This window comes from Dermacentor albipictus, unplaced genomic scaffold (assembly GCF_038994185.2).
Source record: "Dermacentor albipictus isolate Rhodes 1998 colony unplaced genomic scaffold, USDA_Dalb.pri_finalv2 scaffold_12, whole genome shotgun sequence".
NCBI lineage: Eukaryota > Metazoa > Arthropoda > Arachnida > Ixodida > Ixodidae > Dermacentor > Dermacentor albipictus.
This window is the reverse complement of record NW_027225566.1, coordinates 11,282,774-11,302,959: the sequence shown is the minus strand read 5'-3', so window position 1 is coordinate 11,302,959 and position 20,186 is coordinate 11,282,774. Positions and strand designations below refer to the sequence as shown.

Sequence of the window (20,186 nt, the reverse complement as noted above, 5' to 3'; positions counted from 1 at the left end):
AATTACAAATTAGTCTAAGACGCATTCAGTGCCCATCCCGTAAGCTTCAAAATGCTTCTAAACCACGTTAAAGTAACTAATAATATTGTGCTAAATGCATTTGTTTAACAACTTGCTTCTGCATGTAATGCACTCGGTGGAACGACAAACAAGTGAAAGAAGGCGCGACCATGCAGCGGCGGTATGATCACGTGAGCCCCAGTTTGTCGACCGCCCAGAAGGCAACGCCCAAGGAATGATAGCCAGCCAGAGTGAATCTAGATAAACCAATGAAACTGGAGGCTTGTCGAAAGATAAACTGTGTCTCGGTACCATTCGTGCTTTCATCTTGGGGTGTCGCCAGAGATCGTGAAGATCCCGAGTTTCGCCAAACTCGGCGCATCCTGCATAGCACCCCTGTTCTTTTCCGTGGGCCAAGGAGTTTTTGCACAGAAGCTCTAGACTAATTTGTCTTGGCACTTTTTGACGAAAGTATCAATGCACAAATATTACTGTCTTGCTGTAAGTGGGGTTATTTGGATACGGACAATTGTACGTGTCGCCGGCATCTCCGTAAATATAAATCCTTAAACGATGACTGGCTGATCGATGGCATGGCGTGATGGAAGAGCATGCATAAAAAGCAGTTTTCGCAGTCGTGCGTAAAAAGTCCATATAGAAGACAATACAGCAACTGACACTGACCAGCGCCACTTGGTCAGTGTCATTGCGAATTTTCTTCGTTTCTTTAAAATGCTGCCTGCCACATCAAATAATACGTGCAACGGGTAATTGGCGTCTAACAGGTGGAAGACTTGATACTTAAAAATCCTGTAAACCAAGTGCAGTTAAGACATCAAAGGCGCGCTTTTGAAACACAAATGGATGATACCTCGCTCAATTAAGCCGCTTTGAAAGAACTGATGATTATGGCGATGATGAGATGACGAGTATGATGAGTATGCAAAGATGAGTCTTTGCTTCTCGGCTTGTAATACTGAACCACTTGTTTACTACCAAATATGTAGGTCAGATCCAAGAACCTGATAGTACCGGGAACGGTTGCTTCAGTCGTTACAAGTAGTGGCCTGAGGGATTAATTAAAAACAGAGCAAACAGCAGGCGTGGCCGTGGCAGGCAAACATTTGTCAGAGTCTAATAAAACCAAGTAGCCGTCAACATACAGGAATATTCTTGCTGCTCCTAGTCCTTCCAATCGATAGCACACTTTCGTGTCTTGATGTGCCGGAAACAAGTCCCTCGAACCAGTCACTCAAAAAACCAGCGCGAGAATATCTTCACAAAATTTGTTTTGTGATCACGTGTGAAAATGAGAAAAAATTAAATGAGATGTGCCCACTTGCTATTGCAAAGGCAATGAACGAATGCGTAGGAAATAACTACAAAGCAAAGAAAATGTCCACAGGCAACAACCGGACGTTAGGCTATGCGAGAGGAGTCATCTCAAGGGATTAACTTCTGAAAAGCACAGACACTCAGATTAAAGAAGCTTTGCATAAACAAGCAGTACGATCGGCGCGAGTAATAAAGACGCGAAACGAAAATGTCGAAACGGGAGCCAAACGTGTAGTTATACCACCTAATTCCTGAACTCTGCCAGTGGTTGTACATGCGGCATAGCTCTATTTGAGTGCTCAGCCATGTGTACCGATTACATTGCATTGGTTCCGGTGTCAAAGATATGGGCACGGCTCACAACCCTATTTGCGCCAGATGTAATCTAGCAGATCAGGGTGAAGTTCAGTGCGCAGGACAGCTTCGGTGCGTTAACTGCGAAGGGCTTCATGCCGCCTATTCTGCATCCTGCACAGAATGTAATCATGGAATAAAAAAAGAAGTAATCACGCTGAAAGTCAATGAAAACACAACATGTCAGTAAGTGACAAAGCGTGTTACCTTTGCACTTCACGAAACATTTGCTGAAGCTGGGCAGAGAGGGCGAGCGCCACAAATGACTTTAGTTGGCACCGAGGCGGAGCTCAAAGATATGGGATCAGCTATCTAACCCCCAAACACCAAGACCGCGGACACCCACACTAAGCACCAGTGCTAAGTCCAGGTGCTTCCGCTCACCCTGGTAGCAACCACTGCAGCAGAGAGGCTATGCACGTTTCAGTGACGGCACTCAAGGACGCGCCTGATGCTAACAAGCAGGCCTGTACACAACATGCAATCAGGAGCAGCCTATTGCTGCTGACTTGATGGAAGTGTCCTGTGGACGCAGATGATATAGGAGAGTCTGCTCCTTGCAGCAAGCCTCCAAAACAGCTCTTCTCTCCTCCTATCCTCCCTGGCAGACGAAAAGGCGATCGACATCCGGTCACATTCACAGGAAAGCGTGCGCGAGTTTGAATACTAATTGACATTGGTTAATCCCAAATTATGCAGAATTTTTATATCTTTAAGTTAACCCTATAAATATGGCGTTGATTACACATCGGAAATTTCATAGGCTTCTACATAATCTGATGGACGTAAAGTATATTCTCACTTTGTTGGACCCGGTGGCCTTGTGCCTCCAAAAAGCTAATGTAGGCCCACAAAGTTATATTTTAAAACCTCATGTGGTTATCCGTAGAGACCGTACAGAAGGTAATAGACTATCTGGCGGAGTTGCGCTTGTCCTGCAAAATGGGACTGCACTCGAAAAGTGAATACAAATGCAAATGTTAAAGCCGTAGCTCTAACAATTGTATCTTTTAAAACAATAACCATCTGCTCTGTCTAAATATCTCCACATATACGATTCGACGTTAGACCACTCGAAAACCGAATTCAACAATAATGGAACATTTCATATTAGGGGGTGATTTCAACGTGCACAGTACTCTCTGTGGTAGCGACGGAGTGCGCACCAGAGCAAGAATTATTGGAGATTGTATCTTAACAAATGATGTCTCTGGCTTAAATGCAGGTACAACAACCCATATTTCTCCTAGCACGGGAAAACTGAGATGCCCGGATTTGTCTATCTGTTCGTTATCTATTTTTACCGTTTTTAAATGCGAAGTTTCTAACAGACCTCATCGCAGTGACCATCAACCCGCTTTTAGAGAGTTTTTATTCCCATTGGTTTCACTACCTCGTAAACCACAATACTCGAAAATGCAGTTGGCTGACTTGCCTCAGTTTGCAAAAAGAGCATCCTTGGAGAACTTATTTGACCCACTTTAAGTACAGATGATTTAAATGAAAGGTTTTCTTCGTGCATGCTTGATGCAGCAAAAGAAAAACTATTCCCCAGACTACAGGTATATTAGGAAAATGTATAAAAACATGGTGCAATAAGGAATCGCCCGCAGGGGCGTCTGCGTCAGCAGTTGTTTCGTTGCTTGCGACACCATGAGCCCGGGCATATGAGGGTTGGACCCTCCTGGGTGTAGCTGTGCGCGGCTTATGATGAATACAAATTTCCAGTTGTCATACTCGACAAGAAAACTACATGTCTGACCGCACAATAATTATACAAAATTCACAGCAAACAGGGCTCTGAACGTACTGAAGGTTCTGTTCATAAAGCAGTGGGGCTCTCATTGAAGATGTCTTCTATACACATACAGATCACTCGTGCGCAATATAGTTTATTACGGATGCCAAGTACACCGAGTTGCCAGACAGTCGCATTTCTAGACACCTGGCCTTACACATAACCATGGACTACGCCTAGCGTGTGGCGCTTGCAGAATATCGCCCATTCCCAATATGCACGTTCAGCGCAACGAGTTCCTCTAGAATGCAGAAGAGCGCTACTTACGGCTGCCTACATTCTGAGAATAAAATACTCATCTGACCATATATGGAACGCCATTGTCACGTGTGTGAAACTCGAGAGCAATACTTAAACAGGCGAAATGCACTCGAACCACAGATTTTTTGGTTTGAAAAGAAATGCCTCGAACAGGCCATCCCTGTGGAGGCACATTCTATAGCTGATAAGCCACAAAGACTAGACTCATGGAAAAGGCGCTCATGATTTTCCGATGTCATTCTTGCCCACAATAAGAACAAAACAGACACGTCGAGAGCACATAATTCAAGAAATCAGGGATTTACATGAAAAATACAAGTCATTTAGTGAGTTTTCTACAGATGGACCTAAGACAAGCCAACATATAGGACGTAGCGTAGTATCAGAACAGCTGGAAGAGTGTATCAGATTACCGCAAATTGTTTCAATCTTCTCAGCGGACATACATGCACTGCAGGTAACCATAGGTAGTCACGTCTGAGAAGGTCACTTAAGGCAACCGCTACGGTCTACAGGATTGAGAGCTTTGAAACACAATCGGTTTTGTAAGAGTAGATCATTTGTGAACGTATTACTTTTGTATGGTTTCTGTTGACTTTCTCTACATTGTATATTCCTCTTGAGGACTATTCACAGTGAGAAAAACAAAATTTCCGTGCTCAGGTGGTCGGACGCTGTTTATATCGGCTGCAGGTGATGCTGTTTACAACCGAAAGCATCTTCTGCTGGGTAGCTTGAAACGCGTAGTGAGGCTTTTTCTCGCTGAGTCATTATATGACACTGACTCTAATTAAAATGATGTTTAATATTGACTAATGAAGCACTGTAGTAGTGCAATGCGGACAAGACAGATGACAATTATCGTTGTGTGGCAAATATACACCCCAAAGGGTGCAACTGTTTTTACAGTGAACTCTAAGAACAGTTTACACCCTTTGGCTTGCCCCTTCTGCCACACAAAAATAATCATCATCTTCCTTGATGCGTTTCCTTTCTTTATCGCTGCAAGCCCGGAACTTTCCAGTGATGAACGGCACGCGCGTTATCAGAAGAGGCACTCCAAAGGGTGTAAACTGTTCTATGCTGATAACGCGCGTGCCGTTCGTTACTGGAAAGTTCCGGGCTCGCAGCGATAAAGAAAGGAAACGCATCAAGGCAGATGACGATTATTTTTGTGTGGCAGAAGGGGCAAGCCAAAGGGTGTAAACTGTTCTTAGAGTGTGTAGAAGGCAATCTGCGAGCGTGTAACATGGTCTGGCTGAGAGACTGTGTTGTAGCCACCTCTGTGAACTTGGCGTAACATGGCGTCGACTGAGGCCAAGCTTTACAAGCAACCATTCACCCGTGTATTTCTACTCTTGAAGTGTAGGAAATGATGCCCGGGAAGAGAGGGATACTTGAAAATCGGATGTTATCTTCAGTTTTTGTGGCATTGTTTGGTAGGAGTCCTTGTGCTACGAAATCTATGTAAAAGTGAATTTATCTGTAATGCCGCTCATTCACCACTTACGCACGTTTCGCCTCCACACGCCATATTCCTGTTAGGTCAATATACCAAAATTATATATCCTTGTAATTTACTGTTTTTCAGCTGATGGCATCCGGTGGAGCTTCGTAAGGCAACGACTGCTGCTTACTTGGTGCCACAACTTTGGATGAATGCACAAGAAGCTCGGAACGAGCATTTATATAGAGCGAAATAAACATTTCATTTCAGAAAACGTCTTGCGTTTTCTTTTTGAAATTGCACGTGACACATATTTGGTAGAGGCTTGTAAAGATCGTTCGCAATCATTTCTATTAAATAATAAAATGATCCCGCGCCAACGCCGTGCGTGGTTCAGCAGTAGAAGCGAAAAAAAAGAGAAAAATATATGTCGCGCCGATCAGCGGAGCCGGCGCGCGGCGTGTACCACCTGGATTTCATAACGCTCTCGCCCAAAACCGAAACCGGAAGGTGTGAATCCCATCCGCTTGGTGCGCTACAGTAAATTAAACGACTGGGCTACATGGGAGTGTTCACTCTTATTGAATCTTTCTCTATGGTTCCACCTTTTTTAAGCCTGAAATGGTATTAATGTAAGTTTCCACGGTGTCAACGGTATAACGTTTGTTCAGAGCGCTTACACTCTACGAAGCATCACGAATTAAGCTGTACGATCAGCAAAGCGGGAAGGGGGGGGGGGGGGGCATATTCTATATTTAGAATTTCAGTTGAAGAGTCTCTGCTGTTGGAATCGTATTCGATAGAAAAGTTCGCTATGCGATGTTGTCGAATATTCCTTTTTAATATATAAAAGGATAAAATCGCTTGTAGACTCAAGGGAGGCAGAATGATGAACGTGATGACTTTTCTGAATAATGCCGGTGCAGGATAGTCGTGGGTCTTGCTCAGGGGCAGCAGATGCTATGTGATCGTACTCGGCATGCAGCTTGTGTTCAATATTTCGCAGTCATTATTTAGGCAGCCTATATACCGACTGGTTTGGCCTATTTTGCCAGTTTCACCAAATTCCTGTTCCTTCAAAACGATGTGCGGTGCTCTAGTATCACACTTGTCTATTTTCACAAACGCGACAGTGTACGTGGATCTTACTTTTGTTTTTTTCGTTGCGGTCATTGCCCTGGTGCTTCAGGTAACTGAACTCAGCTGTCGATTATTTACTAACTGCTGACTATTCGGGACGTGTATTTGTGACCGGCATTACATACATGTGTCGGTTTACATAAGTCAGGTCTTGCTTTCTTTTGCCAAACGGACTCCACGCAAACTTCGTGTTTCTGGTTGCCGTAAAAAAGTATAGAAATGTTTCATATTGCATTCGACATTCGCTGGTCATTTTCTGGAATACACTCATTCTGTTTGCTTCTGAAATTCCACTATTTGAACACCCTTAATAGCCCGTCTAGAAATATGGGAAAACTGGAGTACCAAATTGTGCGCTCAAGGTAAAATGATGTGAGGAAAAATCTACGAAATATATGGCACCTTGATGTTTGTTTTGATGTGTTTCGGTTGGTACAAAATATATTTATTGGTCTGTTTCAGTCGATGCCGAGGGCGATCAACGTACGATTCGCGTTTTTGGAAGTGCATAAAAATTATGCGAAATCAGCCAGTTAGAACTTTGCACTCCAAGATCACTTAGTGCGTTACAGGCTACACATTCTCGAGGCGCTGCCTTAATGCTCCGTTGATCGCTCTGATCTCGAGCTCACATTTGGGAAGTCGCAATTTCCCACAGGAAGGCGAAATGCCGCATGCAGCTTCAGTCTTCACGAGCAGCCGGCGTGTGTTGATCCCTTAACGCGCCCTATTATTCCCAAAAATTATCTGCGCGTTAAGAGCTGAGCAAAAAACAACGCCTGCCAGCCAAATAAGTCAACCTACAACGACCAGCATCCGGCGCAACCCTACTCGTAACTGACCAGCAAAAGGAGAAATAAAGAGTTGGCGAGCACAAAATAACTCCGCGAGGACGTGCAGCACAGTTTACTTCTACATGATGTAGGCTTGCCGCAGAACCCGCTCCCACCCCCTACCCCTCGAGCCTCGACCACTCATAGATATTCTAAAGTGAAGGATTGCAATCTAATCATACCTTTATTACACCTTTACAGGACTTTCTTTAAAAAGAAGCCTGCTGCATGGAGAATACCTAGAACATTAGATTTCTTTCTCCTGCTCCCTCTTTGCCCTTCCCCCTTTCAATAAAATTTATCACCGCCACCACCACGACCACCTGCTCCGTTAAATTGCTTATAATGAGCGAAATCTGTGCCACAGTGTGGAGTTTTTAAGGTACTATCCCACAGACGTGATGGCGCAGTTGTATGCATGCCTAGAAATGTGGGGCATGAGGCACGCGAGACCCCTGTTGCCCTCTCTCGGTGGTCTGCCGCTCGGCGACGTGCAACTGAATGAGCATCGGAGATGTACATAGAAATAACTTCTGTAAATTTTAGCTCTGTGGTAACGTACGTTTATGTCCCAGGGCAGTTCAATAAAATGAGGCGCCTATTGATGGTCACCCAATAAATTTATCATTAATGCGTGGCCATTAATAAAGTCTCAGTAAAACATTATCGCGTATTCGGCAGAACCGTCTATGACTTCCCTACACTCTAAGAAAAGTTTACACCTTTTCAGTCCTATCTTTGCCACACAACAATAAACGTCATCCGTCTCATCCACATTTCCTTTCTTTAGCGTTGCGAGCCCGGTACTTTCCATTAACGAATAGCATGCGCGTTATCAACATGACATAGCATTCCCGACAGGAAATAGCGGGCACGGCGTTTTCAACAAAGGAAACGCAAGCAAGGTAGATGGCGATTATTGTTGTGTGGCAGATATACACCCCAAAGGGTGCAAACGTTTTTGAGAGTGTATTTCCTTATGATCTCCCTTGCTCGTTCCTTACTGTATACTTCGTCCCTCAGGAAAGCCTACGCAGAAGACAAACCTCAAAGCTTCACATGCCTTGCCAGTCCTCCTAAACTCGCAAGCCTCAATAAAATAGCACGTTATATCTGATAGTTCGTCAAACCCCGAGACGAGCTACCTTGGCTCTATGGTGCCGTATAGTGTTAAACTTGCGTGGTTAATTTTCTAATGCTGCCCTGTTTAGACTCCGAAGCTCTCGGCAAGCGCTACTACACAGCCTTTCTGGCGATTGCCTTCGTTTTGTGCTCCGCATTTCATGGGAACTCACGTCACAGGGGTACAAAGGCGCTCGAGACTAATTATCATGCACGGCTGCCGAATTTTCCTTCGAGCGAGGTAGCGGCTTTTGTTTCTGAGAAGACACTTCCATTTTTGCTGAGCTTATACTAAATGTCCACTTGCCCAGAGCAGTCCAAACAGCGATTAGGCTCAGCTCCAGCCACAGGAATACCACTCTTCTGACACAGCGGTGCGAGCTAAGGGACATATGTACATGAACTTCAAGCTCTTTTTGATGAACACAGGGTGCTGGTGGAACTATCTCTTGGTCCTGTTTGATGCTTCTCTCACACAGTATGTTTCCTTTCATCCCCTTGATCCGTAAAAATAGGTTTACACGTGATAAGCGTTTTATCAGTGCAATATTCAAAAAACATGATAAAAATAGAACTCGTACGTTGCAATGTTTTTTTTTTCACCAAGGCCGCTTTTATCCTGAGGCTATACCACGAAACGCCAAATGGAAAAAGATGCTGAACATTGTACGGAAGCAATGCTATAGAAGCGGTCGATTAACCAGATATTGCTGCGCAATGCTACAATTATGTAATTTTATTTTTATCTGTTTCTTGCAGGAGTGAAACCTGCATTCCGGCCATAGTTGGAAAAGTCCACAAAGTTCTACCAGTGGGAAAATTTCAGCTCGAGTATGACTTTTTCGGACAGCCCGTTCGAGGTAGAGTATGTCTCAGTTCATTCAGAGTGGTTAAACAACATTGCGATTCAGGAATGCTGGAACACCATCTCGGAATACTAGCGTAGCGGGAACTATACAGGTCTCGGAGAAGAGCACATTAATTCGCAGACACTGGCACTGACTGGAAGCATCTCCGTGTCCACATGTTGTTTATGCTGTACTAGTATTCCGAGATAATTAGTGAGAAAGATTACAAAATGTATGTGATGCCAGCTTCTCATTCTTTTGCAGCTTGAGGGCACGAGTGATGTCAATTTCGGCGCTCTGGTAGTTCTATACAGAGACAAACATTATGGGGCGGCGAAACGCTATTGCAGACCACTGCGGTTGCTTCATATTTTTTTTCTATGATTTGCACGAAAGTGTCTACTGCTGAACATAATGACTTGCGAGATGTAGAAGATGGAGGTGCGACAATGTTGTTACTAACCTGCAAATGGGGGCTCCCGCGATGGCAGTACATACATACGCTGTTTACAAGATATATGCCTCTGTGATTCAGAGAGAATTTCCGCGCTTGCAGTGTTCCACTTAATATTTGTACTTTTTTCACCAGAATTTCCTTTGCCTCATTAGTTCTCATGAGAGTGGTGGCGTCCGCACTTCATCAATAGGTCATCTTCACCGTAAGCATCAATAAGACAGCTGTCGCAAGGGCAAATTTAGTTACACATTAAGCAAGCGCAATTCGCTGCAGCTAGTGTCACTTCTGTGGTGCGGTAAAGGAAAATGTAAATTTGAATTGGTGCCAGCCTTGATCAGTAAATGAGCCATCACAATAAATCTATGCACATTACTAATGTACACATTTGCAGAAAAAACAACATAATAGTCGTCATGGGAAAGTCAGGAAACGGCTTTGCACAAAGCGCCTCAGCAATGCGTTCAGATTTTAGAAGTGAAGCGCTGAGAGTTGAAGTTTTTGCGCCGAGTAAGCGCGATGGCCCTCGTTGGCAGATAGCCAATGGCGGTTTCTATTGCAAATGGCAGAGACACGCTTACAAACATTTGAAATCACAAGAAAAGTCTTTTCCCAATTAATTTCGGCGCTGCATGGAAGGAGGAGGGGGAAAATCCAAGGGCAGCTAAGCACTTCTTATGTGTGGTGAGTGCGAAAATATTGTTGTCCAATTGAACGCCGCTCGGCGGTCCTTCGATTTTTGTGCTGAGAGTAGTGTTTGCGTTAGTGCTCGTTGCGGCCGTCGACAATGTAGATGCTTCAGACTCCATAGTGGCAAGAAGCAGCAGCCTGCAGTGATAACGCCGCATAGCACCGTCGCCCTGCGCGACGAGAGCCCGAGAAAGCAGCAGCGGCTACCAATGCCAGTAGGCGCTAGCAGCAGCTAAGCCCAGTGAGGGTGACAAAGTGATACGGACCGCGCGCCGTCTTCTGAAAGGCCTCGCCCTCGCGAGCTATCTAGGCAACAGAAGCACCCGGCTACCGCCGCAGCGCAAAAACCCTTCGTCAGCATCTACCGCCATTATAAGCTCCCTTGCTCGGCGGTGGAACACATTCTGCACCCTTCGGCCTGCAAATTCCCTCTCAGGCTGATGTTCCGTGCTCTGCAAACCTTCGCCGATGATGCCGGTCTTGCCGATCGTCTTTGAGTTTGTCCCGTGACGTGCCTAGGCATCCTCTGTTGTCACTGCTGCTGCCACCCCACCTTTCTCTCCAGTCCCCCTTGGGCAGAGCGGTAGAGATGTCCTTTATCGAAAGACAGTTACCGCGTTGCGCTTAGCCCCACCTTTCACCCCCAATCAAGAACCTCTCTCTCGTTTCGACCGCTCTGCTCCGTAGAGGCATGCACTTCACGCGGCGTCCCAGTTGATGAAAATCTAGTGGCCGCTGCTACCGACGCCGCCGACTTTTGCGCTGAATAGCCCATTTGATGCTTTCGCGTCTATAAACGTTCATTGTTCTAAACAGGAGCAAAGTGTATTTATTCGCCCTAGGTGGGTGGCTCCCAAGGGTGAATCTCCGCATGACTGCCATTGGCTGTTTTAGAGTAGACGTTCTTTCGACGCTAGCTCAACGTCCCCTTCAGTTACAGCCCTAACAGGAGGGCGATGCTCTAGCAACATGGCGGCGCACACGATTGTTTACGTTGTCATGGCAACAGGAACAGCAGCCGCGCGACGCCTCCTATCCTTATTGTTCTTTCATTTTTATTTTTTATTATGCCGACCCGCTCTGTTCCCTTTCCCCCCTTTTCCCCACGCCGCACGCGCCGCTTACATTGATTTTTGCATGTACGCGGCAGGTTTTGGTTCTTTATTTTTGTTATCGCGCGCGCTACGAAGCACCACGAGCCAGCTCGCAAGAAATGCCAATGCGCGCGCTGCGTCACGCATTGTCATTACTTGCGAGCTGGCGCGTCACGTCAGCCAAGGCACGTCAGCCAAGGCATTTTGTGCCTGGTAACATTGGCATCAACGACGTCTAGTGTATTTTCTGCAAGGCTCATGCAGATAATATACTGCTATTCATCGACACATATGTTAAAGAGCTCATGATAACGCAATAAAGGTTTGGCAGACTGATCAGTACATCATACTGCGATTCAGATTCATATCGGTACTAGGATTCAGACTGAGGATCCACATGTCGTTCGTTTTAGCATTTAAAACCGCAATGTTTTCCATCAGTATCGTACCTAAACATGAACTCGTAATGGTGCCTTTTTCAGTAATTTCTAGCCTCGCGCCTTTTTCGATTCGAGGGAATAAAGTTAATGCGCTTGAAGAAATCTTCAACATGGTTCGAGCCTCTCGTGCTATTCGAAGATAAGGCAAAGCGACCACCTATTGCACAATCCAGTCTCGATGACGCTGGAAGGTTTTCAGTACACAATGCAGTGCATTGTCGGCCTATTACGTTCACCGGAGCTAAAAGGCATGCAAAGGAAACATCTCGTGCTTGCTTTTATAGGAACATTGATAAGCACAAAATCCAGAAACATGGGAATAATGCCTTGAAATCTTCGAAGAGCCTACGTCTTTGAGCGCAGATGTTTTCTTTGACGACTCTGACCAAGTCTCCAGTGATAGACCTGAGATTGCGAGGCGTGCTTGGTACAGCAGAAAGATTACTTAAAATAGAGTACCTTTCGTCAAGCAAAAGCTGCAGCGCTATCAAATAAAGGGCGGCCCGTGCCGTTCCAGAGAACTTGGTTGTGGCCATCACTGATTTTTACTTGTTCAGCCTAGGTGCAGAAGGATTTTCAACATTTTAAAGCGTAGAAAATACACTTATGGATATGGTCATTGCGGCGACTGTTTTCGACACGTCAGCAAAAAAATATTTTCGCACATGAGACTTGCGAGTACTGCAAGCCTACAACTGTTACAGTTGCAGGAACATTGAGAATTCCAATTACACAAGACTGTCAAATTGGGACTTTTCTTTTTACTAGTTTCTAATTGCGCGCATTTCGCATAACGGAATTTGCTGTGAGCATCTGCTGTACGAGTATGTATAACTTCGGGTAATCGCTGAAAATAACGGCGTTATGGACTGCTATCACGTGCGTTTTCGAGCTGCAATAATAAACGAACGGTACCCCCTTTCTTTAACACGTATTCCTTTAACTCATCACACATAAATAAGTGAAGTATTCACATTACATTCTAGTCAGACGGTACTTCTAAACTTATTGAGCGACTAGCTTCCAGCTGGCTTGTCAGTTTCTATATATAATACTTATAACAAATTCAATTCATGAAATACAGGCAAGGGTTAAATACATTCAGTGGTCCTGGTTAGTTAAAACAAAATAGCAAACACACCAATAAACTAGCTGTATATAAAGGGTACGATGCGTACAAGCAAACAGACGCAACGTATTGCATGATGTTGGGATTCGGGGGTCGTGGCCACAGAGTCTGGCGTCACACTAAGCGTCACTGTCTGGTCTACGCCACCGGTACGTCTCGAAAGGGTATCTGGCCTACGCCACTGCGGCGTCGCACCGAGGCTAAGAAGGCCTACGCCGTCGTCCGAACTTTCACGACGATGGTTGCTAACTTTTTATGACATTTGTACTGGCACGAACATCGAGCGCATGGCACGTAGCGCGCAGTTACAGACTACATGTCAGAGCTGACTACCATCAATCTGGGAGAGCACTCTACGCAATCAGGACGGCTCATAAATACCCTCCGTCTTCCTTGGAGCACTCTTTAGCGAAACGGGTAATGTCCCAATCAGCCAGTCTTGTGGTTCGCATCGGCGCCAAACACCGCCTCCGAGAAGTAGAATGTTGACACAAAGCCCACGCGCTGCCCCCAAGCTGATCCTGGAAAGGGGGAAGTACGCATAGCAGACCCGGTGTTTCACTGACTACCGGGCAGAGTTCAATGGCCCAAGCTCGCCAAAAGGTAAAGCTTTTTCTGGCTCTGGCGTCTTTCGCGGAAGTTCTGGTAAAACCTCCGTCGTCTCGTTCTCACGCCTCTGATTTAGCTTCACTGCCAGCACCCCAGTGTCCACCTTGACTCGGTGGAATGTAGTTTGACGTTGGTACCGCAATGACCCCGGGCTCCACTCTTCGGCGAATACGCCAAATCTAACATCCACTCCGCGGTACGGAAAATGCCGACTTTACTTCCGGCGCGGACAAACGCTGGGCAGGATGAGAATGGCTGGTGGCCAGGAAGATGGCTTGGCTCTCTGCAACAAGTGCAAACTCGGATTCCTTCTAAGCATCTCACAATGAGCGGCACGAAATGGTCGATCCTGGCAGCACAGTACCACACTGCGCGCAAAATCCCGGAAGCAGCTGTTGACTTACCAGGCTCCATACGAAAGGTATGATATAACCTGCACAACTGGGAACTGAAACTTTCTACCCCAAAATTTGGGTGCTACCAAAGTGAGCGCTGCTGTTCCTTATGAATTCAACCAAGCCCGATTGTCACGCTACACGAGAGCAACGGTGCACCTACAACTAAACCGAAGGCTCTAAATAACAAATGCTTCAGAACACCTTATGCAGCCTAACATTACGAACAGCCTGTTCACGCCCTATCCCGGTGGGCTAATCACACGTACTGGCGATATACCAAACAACCTCGTCAACTCTACGGATACGTAATGGATATCGCGCTTGTATCGTGGTCCAAACTCGATGCATACCTGCGTCCCAGGCGTACGTGTCATAATGCTTACACATGTTTCTTTCATTTCCATCCATGCAGGACACGCATTACATGAACAACAAAACGAAACTTGCGTAGCTTACGCACTCACAAGAACCTTAAAAACAACGCATCTGATATTAACTACTTCTACGCACGCTTCAAGAAAACTCCTACGCTGCCACCCTCAATAAACACGAGCGACCCAGCCACAAACGTTCTGCTGCTTTCCGTCCGCACAGGACGCGTGCTAATGTAACTTTACCAAAGTTTCTCAGTGTAAGTTATGCAGTTACTGAAAACTAACATGCGTAAACTTAAAGGACCCCTAACCATGCCACATAGCAAATTTCGGTTATAGACTGGAACTTGTTGCGTGCCCTATATATATATAGGGAGCGGTCCACCGCAACATTCTTTTCGAATTGCTTCGCTAATAGCCGAGACAGAAATAAGTGCTCCGAACCCATGATTTCACGAGGCTAGGGCCACTGCCAGGAAGACACTCTCTGCACTTGCCCCGTCTAGCCTCTGCAAGCGAAATTCCTTCCCTGCGTTCTCCCATACCGGAACTGATGGATGACGTCTTCATTGTTTTCCTCGCTCTGTTGCTGCGCGGCACACTTCCGCTGATGGCATAGCGCACGAACGGTTTCGTTTCTCTGGTTTCGCGCAGCCCACGAGTTTGCGCGCTGCGCACGAGAACATCTGACTAGCGGTATAACTCAGTGCTACGCGAATACTGAGACAGGCACAAGCGATTCATAGCACGATCCCGAAAATTACCTACTTTCGTTGTCTGCGCGTGCGACTGCAGGAAGTGGGAACCAGCAGACAAAACGTAAGTGCGTCTCTCTTGGTGTGGTGCATAGTAAAACAAAAAGATGCCAACATTCGGCGTGTGTGTTCTATTCTTTCTCTACACTTTAATTAGTCTACTGAAGCAACAGATTACACAAATAACGGATGTTGCCTTGAATAATTCTCGAAGTCGCGTGTCACTACGTGCGACGTCACAGCAGTGCTATGTACGTAGGCCTACTTCCTGCGCGGCGCCCGCTATGAGAAGGGCGTACTGCGTTCGGTTTGAAATTTCAGCTCTTTCCGCGGCGCGTAGCGATGTAATACTTAGCAGACACGATCGTTAGCGCGCATTGTATGCACGGAGCTTGTCAGCTCAAAATGGCCAGACCTGGTGAGGGGCCCTTCAAAAGGAAACCGTACACTTTTGAGAACAGTTAACCGATAGACACTTGCGTTACTATAGGCCTTTGACAAATAACCTTGACGTTTCAGGTAACTCACGAAAAAAATTAAAACAATTCTAACCAAGTAGCGAACACTTCGCAGCACTAAAGCTTAACGCCAAACACATTTTTCAAACTTCAGAGCTTCTGAAACGAAAACATTAACAAAGCTCATAACTTACTTATGAAACTCTAGTCTCAAATCACGAAATTTCTCAAATGTTTAAAAATAAACAAACAAACAGTGCTTGCTTCTACGAAACCTTTCCTTCTGTCTATCCTTCCGATTATCTTATGACAGTTTCATACTTTTGAGCCGTGCTCCAGTTAGTCGCGCCCTCATAGCTAACCTTGGTATCCAGGACCAACAAAGGGCCTGACAGTCCATCAGCTCTTTCCAGACGTTGCAGTCCGATCTGCGTCCAGGCGACACGCTTTCATAATGACCTCCTCTGACCGTGTCGCGTCTCTCTACAACCTCCTCTGATCCCGGCACCTTACGCTCTTTCGCAAAGCATGCTGCAATGACTGGGTGCATAATTAGCCCGTGCCTTTTGTCTGCGTTCATATAAAGGCAAGTCTTTATCGCAATAAAAAAAATGTAGGGCATGCTTCTCTGTCTCTTCTTGTCCGGTGGCTCAGACGCGTTACAAATGAACACGTCGCATGCGGCGAGCACCCCTTTCCTTTTTTTGCGTCATGCCTTTTCGACACTATCCATTTTTGGCTGCGCTACATTCTTCACCGCATGTCGACCTTTACGACACTTTGTTCTCCGGCGCTTCTTCCTAGTGCTCACTTTTGAGCCATCTGCTCGCGCCTCGTGCTGACCGTTACGTATCTCACCGGTCCAGATCACTGTCTTTTAGCCCCCACAGTCTGACTGGTTTTATAATAAAGCTTCCCTATATTTGCTTGTACTGGCGGACAACTTAACCGACTCGAACTGTGCAGCAGTCTTTACTTGAGCTATGCAACTCTTACTCCTGTGAACTGCCCACTTACTCGTCGTCGAGCTCACGATGTGCATCGGAACATAGATTGACAGTCTAGATTGCTGTCTCACCCGCACACTCTGAATGACTTGTACCTAAATCACCGCCCTCTTGGCTACCTAGACCGCGGTCAACTTTACCGATCCCTGAATAACACAGCTGTCTGCCTTTGAGCTACGCAGATCGCACTCCTTTGAACTGCGCTCAACTGCATTGTGCAGCTTGCACTGAGCTTCCGCACGCAGCCATGACTCGGCATGGGTACTTCGTTAACGACCGCGTTAACAATACCTGAACCCGCCGTGGTTGCTCAGTGGCTATGGTGTTAGGCTGCTGAGCACAAGGTCGCGGGATCGAATCCCGGCCATGGCGGCCGCATTTCGATGGGGGCGAAATGCGAAAACACCCGTGTACTTAGATTTAGGCGAACGTTAAAGAACCCCAGGTGGTCGAAATTTCCGGAGCCCTTCACTACGGCATGCCTCATAATCAGAAAGTGGTTTTGGCACGTAAGACCCCATAATTTAATTTAACAATACCTGAGACGCGCACAGACGGTTACTGTGCCAATTTGTTCACAACTGGTCTAACGGTCTCTACAGTACTCTGCTGGCACAGCACCTAGTTGCGCTCACTACAGCCTTCAAAAGCCTTGGTTGCCCTGAAGACATCGTTAGCAGCTTACACTTTCAGTTCATCTATGAACGTGCTGCTAACCTCACAAGTACTACTTCTCACTTCGGCTCTCGACCAGAACCTGCTGGAGACTTCCTCCCACTTTCGTTGCATTCTACTTACAAATTTTTCAAGCTGGTGTTTTTCTTGTTCGATTGCCTGTTACAACTATTCAATATTTTTGTCTAATGGTCACATTAACTGCCTCGTTCCTTCCCTTTCTTCCGGCCTAACTTTTGCCTGCGAAATAATTTGCGGTTTCTGCATATTTTCTTCCTGTTCCTGCCTAATTTCTACGTGATCTGCCTATTTGCTTCCTGTTTATATCGTTTGTTTAAAATTCTGTTACCTAGAGGTTCAATGATTTTCAAATTGGACAATAGTTTTACGCATCTCGGCTTCCCTTAAGTCCTCTTCTACTACAAAATTGAGCTCTTCACACAACCGCAACAGGTGAGCAGTCGAAACACATTAGGACCATAGTCGCTACATTAAGACTTGGCACTGCTGTCAAACAATACTTGCTGCGATACCCACCCAAATAAGACAAGTAAACGATCACCAGCGATTCAAACCTATTAACCCAGAGAAATTGAAGCCTGGCAAGTCTTACAGCCAAAACCAAACGCTTACCCACAGGAGCAGCACCATGTCACGAGTCATTCTCTGTAGATCCAGTCAGTTGCAAGAGCTGGTTATTCCCAAGTCACCTCCTAGTTGATTGGAATACCGGTTGGTCGCCGCGTCCCAAGGTTCGTGAGGTCAGTATCACCACTGCCCACCAGTTGTACGATTTGGGAGTCGTGGTATCGGTAACTCTAGTCACACAGAAGGTCGCTGTCAAGCCTACGCCATCGGTGCGTCTCGAAACTGGTACCTGGCCTACGCATCCGGGACGTCACATGGAGGCTAAGAGGGCCCACAACGTCGTCTCAACTTTCAAGACGAGAGTTGCTAACTTTTGATGAGTGCGAGGTATTGAGATTAGAACAATATAGTGGAGAGTTTATTCACATGGGGGAAGGCGAAAACTTATTTACAGGAACGGCACAAGATACTTGTACTGACAGGAACATCGAGCGCAGTAAACGTAGCACGCTGCTACAGACTACGTGTCAGAGCGGACTACTTCGTTCTGGGAAAGCAGTCTCTAGCAGTGTTGCGGAATGGACGCCCCCATACCACACTTTCAAAAAAAGGAAGCGAAAAAGGAGAAACCAGCCGCTTTCCTCCTTCAGGCTGGTGAGTTCCTCCTTCACACGCACTTCACATGTCGCGCCCTCTCGCGGCAATCAAAAGGGGAGGAACGTTTCTCCCTTGGTTGCGTATCTTGCGTCGCCGCCACCGGTGACCCGAACATCGACTACAATAACTTCTTTTCCACGAAAACTAATGCTAAGTAGCATAACCTGAGGTCTAAGCCTTTCATGACAAGCGACCGTCAGTGTCAAACCTCTAGCCCGAAGGGGAGTTGCGATGCGAGAATAACTCGAAAGTAGCGTTCAGCTGCTGAAGCACAGCGAGACTAGCTCGTACTCAGGCATCTCGGACTAGACGCCACAAATAGCAGCCAGCCTTTCTTGTTTTGATGCGTGAAATTAGGATGAGGAGAAGGTTAAGCTATATCAAATACCCAGCACCTCCACCACTCTGTTACGCCCACAAAAGGCGTTACTTTGAAGCCGGGTAGAGTTCGAAGCGATGGCCTTGGTCAGCTGAGCGCCTGTCGAGATTCAGCCAGCCAGCCACACGTCGTCTTCTTCGTTCACCACTCTTCGGTGCCCCCGAATACTGTTTGTTGAGACGTGAACCCACTATGCAGCTAAGAGCGTAACAATATGCATTTGTGATCCAGATCTCGATGCTCCCATCACCACGACAGACGTTAGAGCAGAGATTAATAACCTCAGAAAGAGATCGGCCCCCGGCCCGGACGGGATAACAAACACAGCTCTTAGGAATCTAGACGATGAGTCTATCATTGCATTAACCAAATTTATGAACCAGGTGTGGGAGAAAGGAGAACTCCCAAAAACAGGGAAACAGGCGGACGTAGTCTTTATTCTCAAGCCAGGCAAAGTACCCGGCTTGAACAACATGCGACCAATCTCCCTCACCTCGTGTGTAGGGAAATTGATGGAGCATGTTGTTCAAACGAGACTGACCAGGTACATGGAGGAGAATGATCTCTGGCCGCATGAAATGGTTGGATTCAGGCCAGGGCTCAGTACACAAGATGTCATGCTCAGACTTAAGCATGATATCCTAGACCGATACGACTCCACTGACACCAGGGCGATCCTAGGTCTCGACCTCACCAAGGCATTTGACAACGTTAGTCATAAGGCTATCTTGGTAGGCCTCGAAGAGGTAGGTGTGGGACACAGGGTATATGCATACGTCAAAGACTTTCTGTCACAGAGGGAGGCGAATATAAAATTTCTGGATGTAAAATCCGCTCCCATCACACTTGGGAGCAAGGGAACCCCGCAAGGTTCAGTGCTCTCGCCCTTCCTATTCAACATAGCGATGAGGGGTCTCCCAGCGGAACTCAATAAGATTAAATCGATTAAATTTAGCATGTACGCGGATGATATCAACATCTGGGTTAACAGTGGGAGTGACGCAGCCATCGAACTTAAACTACAGATAGCGGCAAATATGGTGGAAGAGTACGCGGCCAGCAGAGGCTTGGCGTGCTCGCCATAGAAATCAGAGCTGTTAATCATTGAGCCAAAACGTCAAAGGAGACACGCTGATAGCAGCAGACCCATCACTGTTTTCGTAAATGGAAATGCGGTTCCCAAGGTGGAGGAAATAAGTATTCTGGGCATGTATATCCAGAGAAATGGATGCAACCTCACGACAATCAAAAAGCTAGAAGGATACGCGGCTCAGGTAACGGGGATCTTTAGGAGAATTTCACTCAAAGGCAGGGGCCTCAAAGAGAACAGCCTCCTCAGAC

At 46.3% G+C, this 20,186-nt stretch overlaps 1 protein-coding gene across 4 annotated transcripts in view; it reads left to right on the top strand.

Annotated features, from left to right (window-relative positions):
* The window catches only part of LOC139051532 (papilin-like), a 532,082-nt gene that overhangs the window by 212,563 nt on the left and 299,333 nt on the right, over positions 1–20,186 (top strand). For all 4 annotated transcript variants that reach the window (XM_070528503.1, XM_070528504.1, XM_070528502.1 and 1 more), the window contains one exon: positions 9,050–9,150. In XM_070528503.1, coding sequence (XP_070384604.1) covers positions 9,050–9,150 — 101 coding nt within the window. The remainder of the gene's footprint in view (positions 1–9,049; positions 9,151–20,186) is intronic.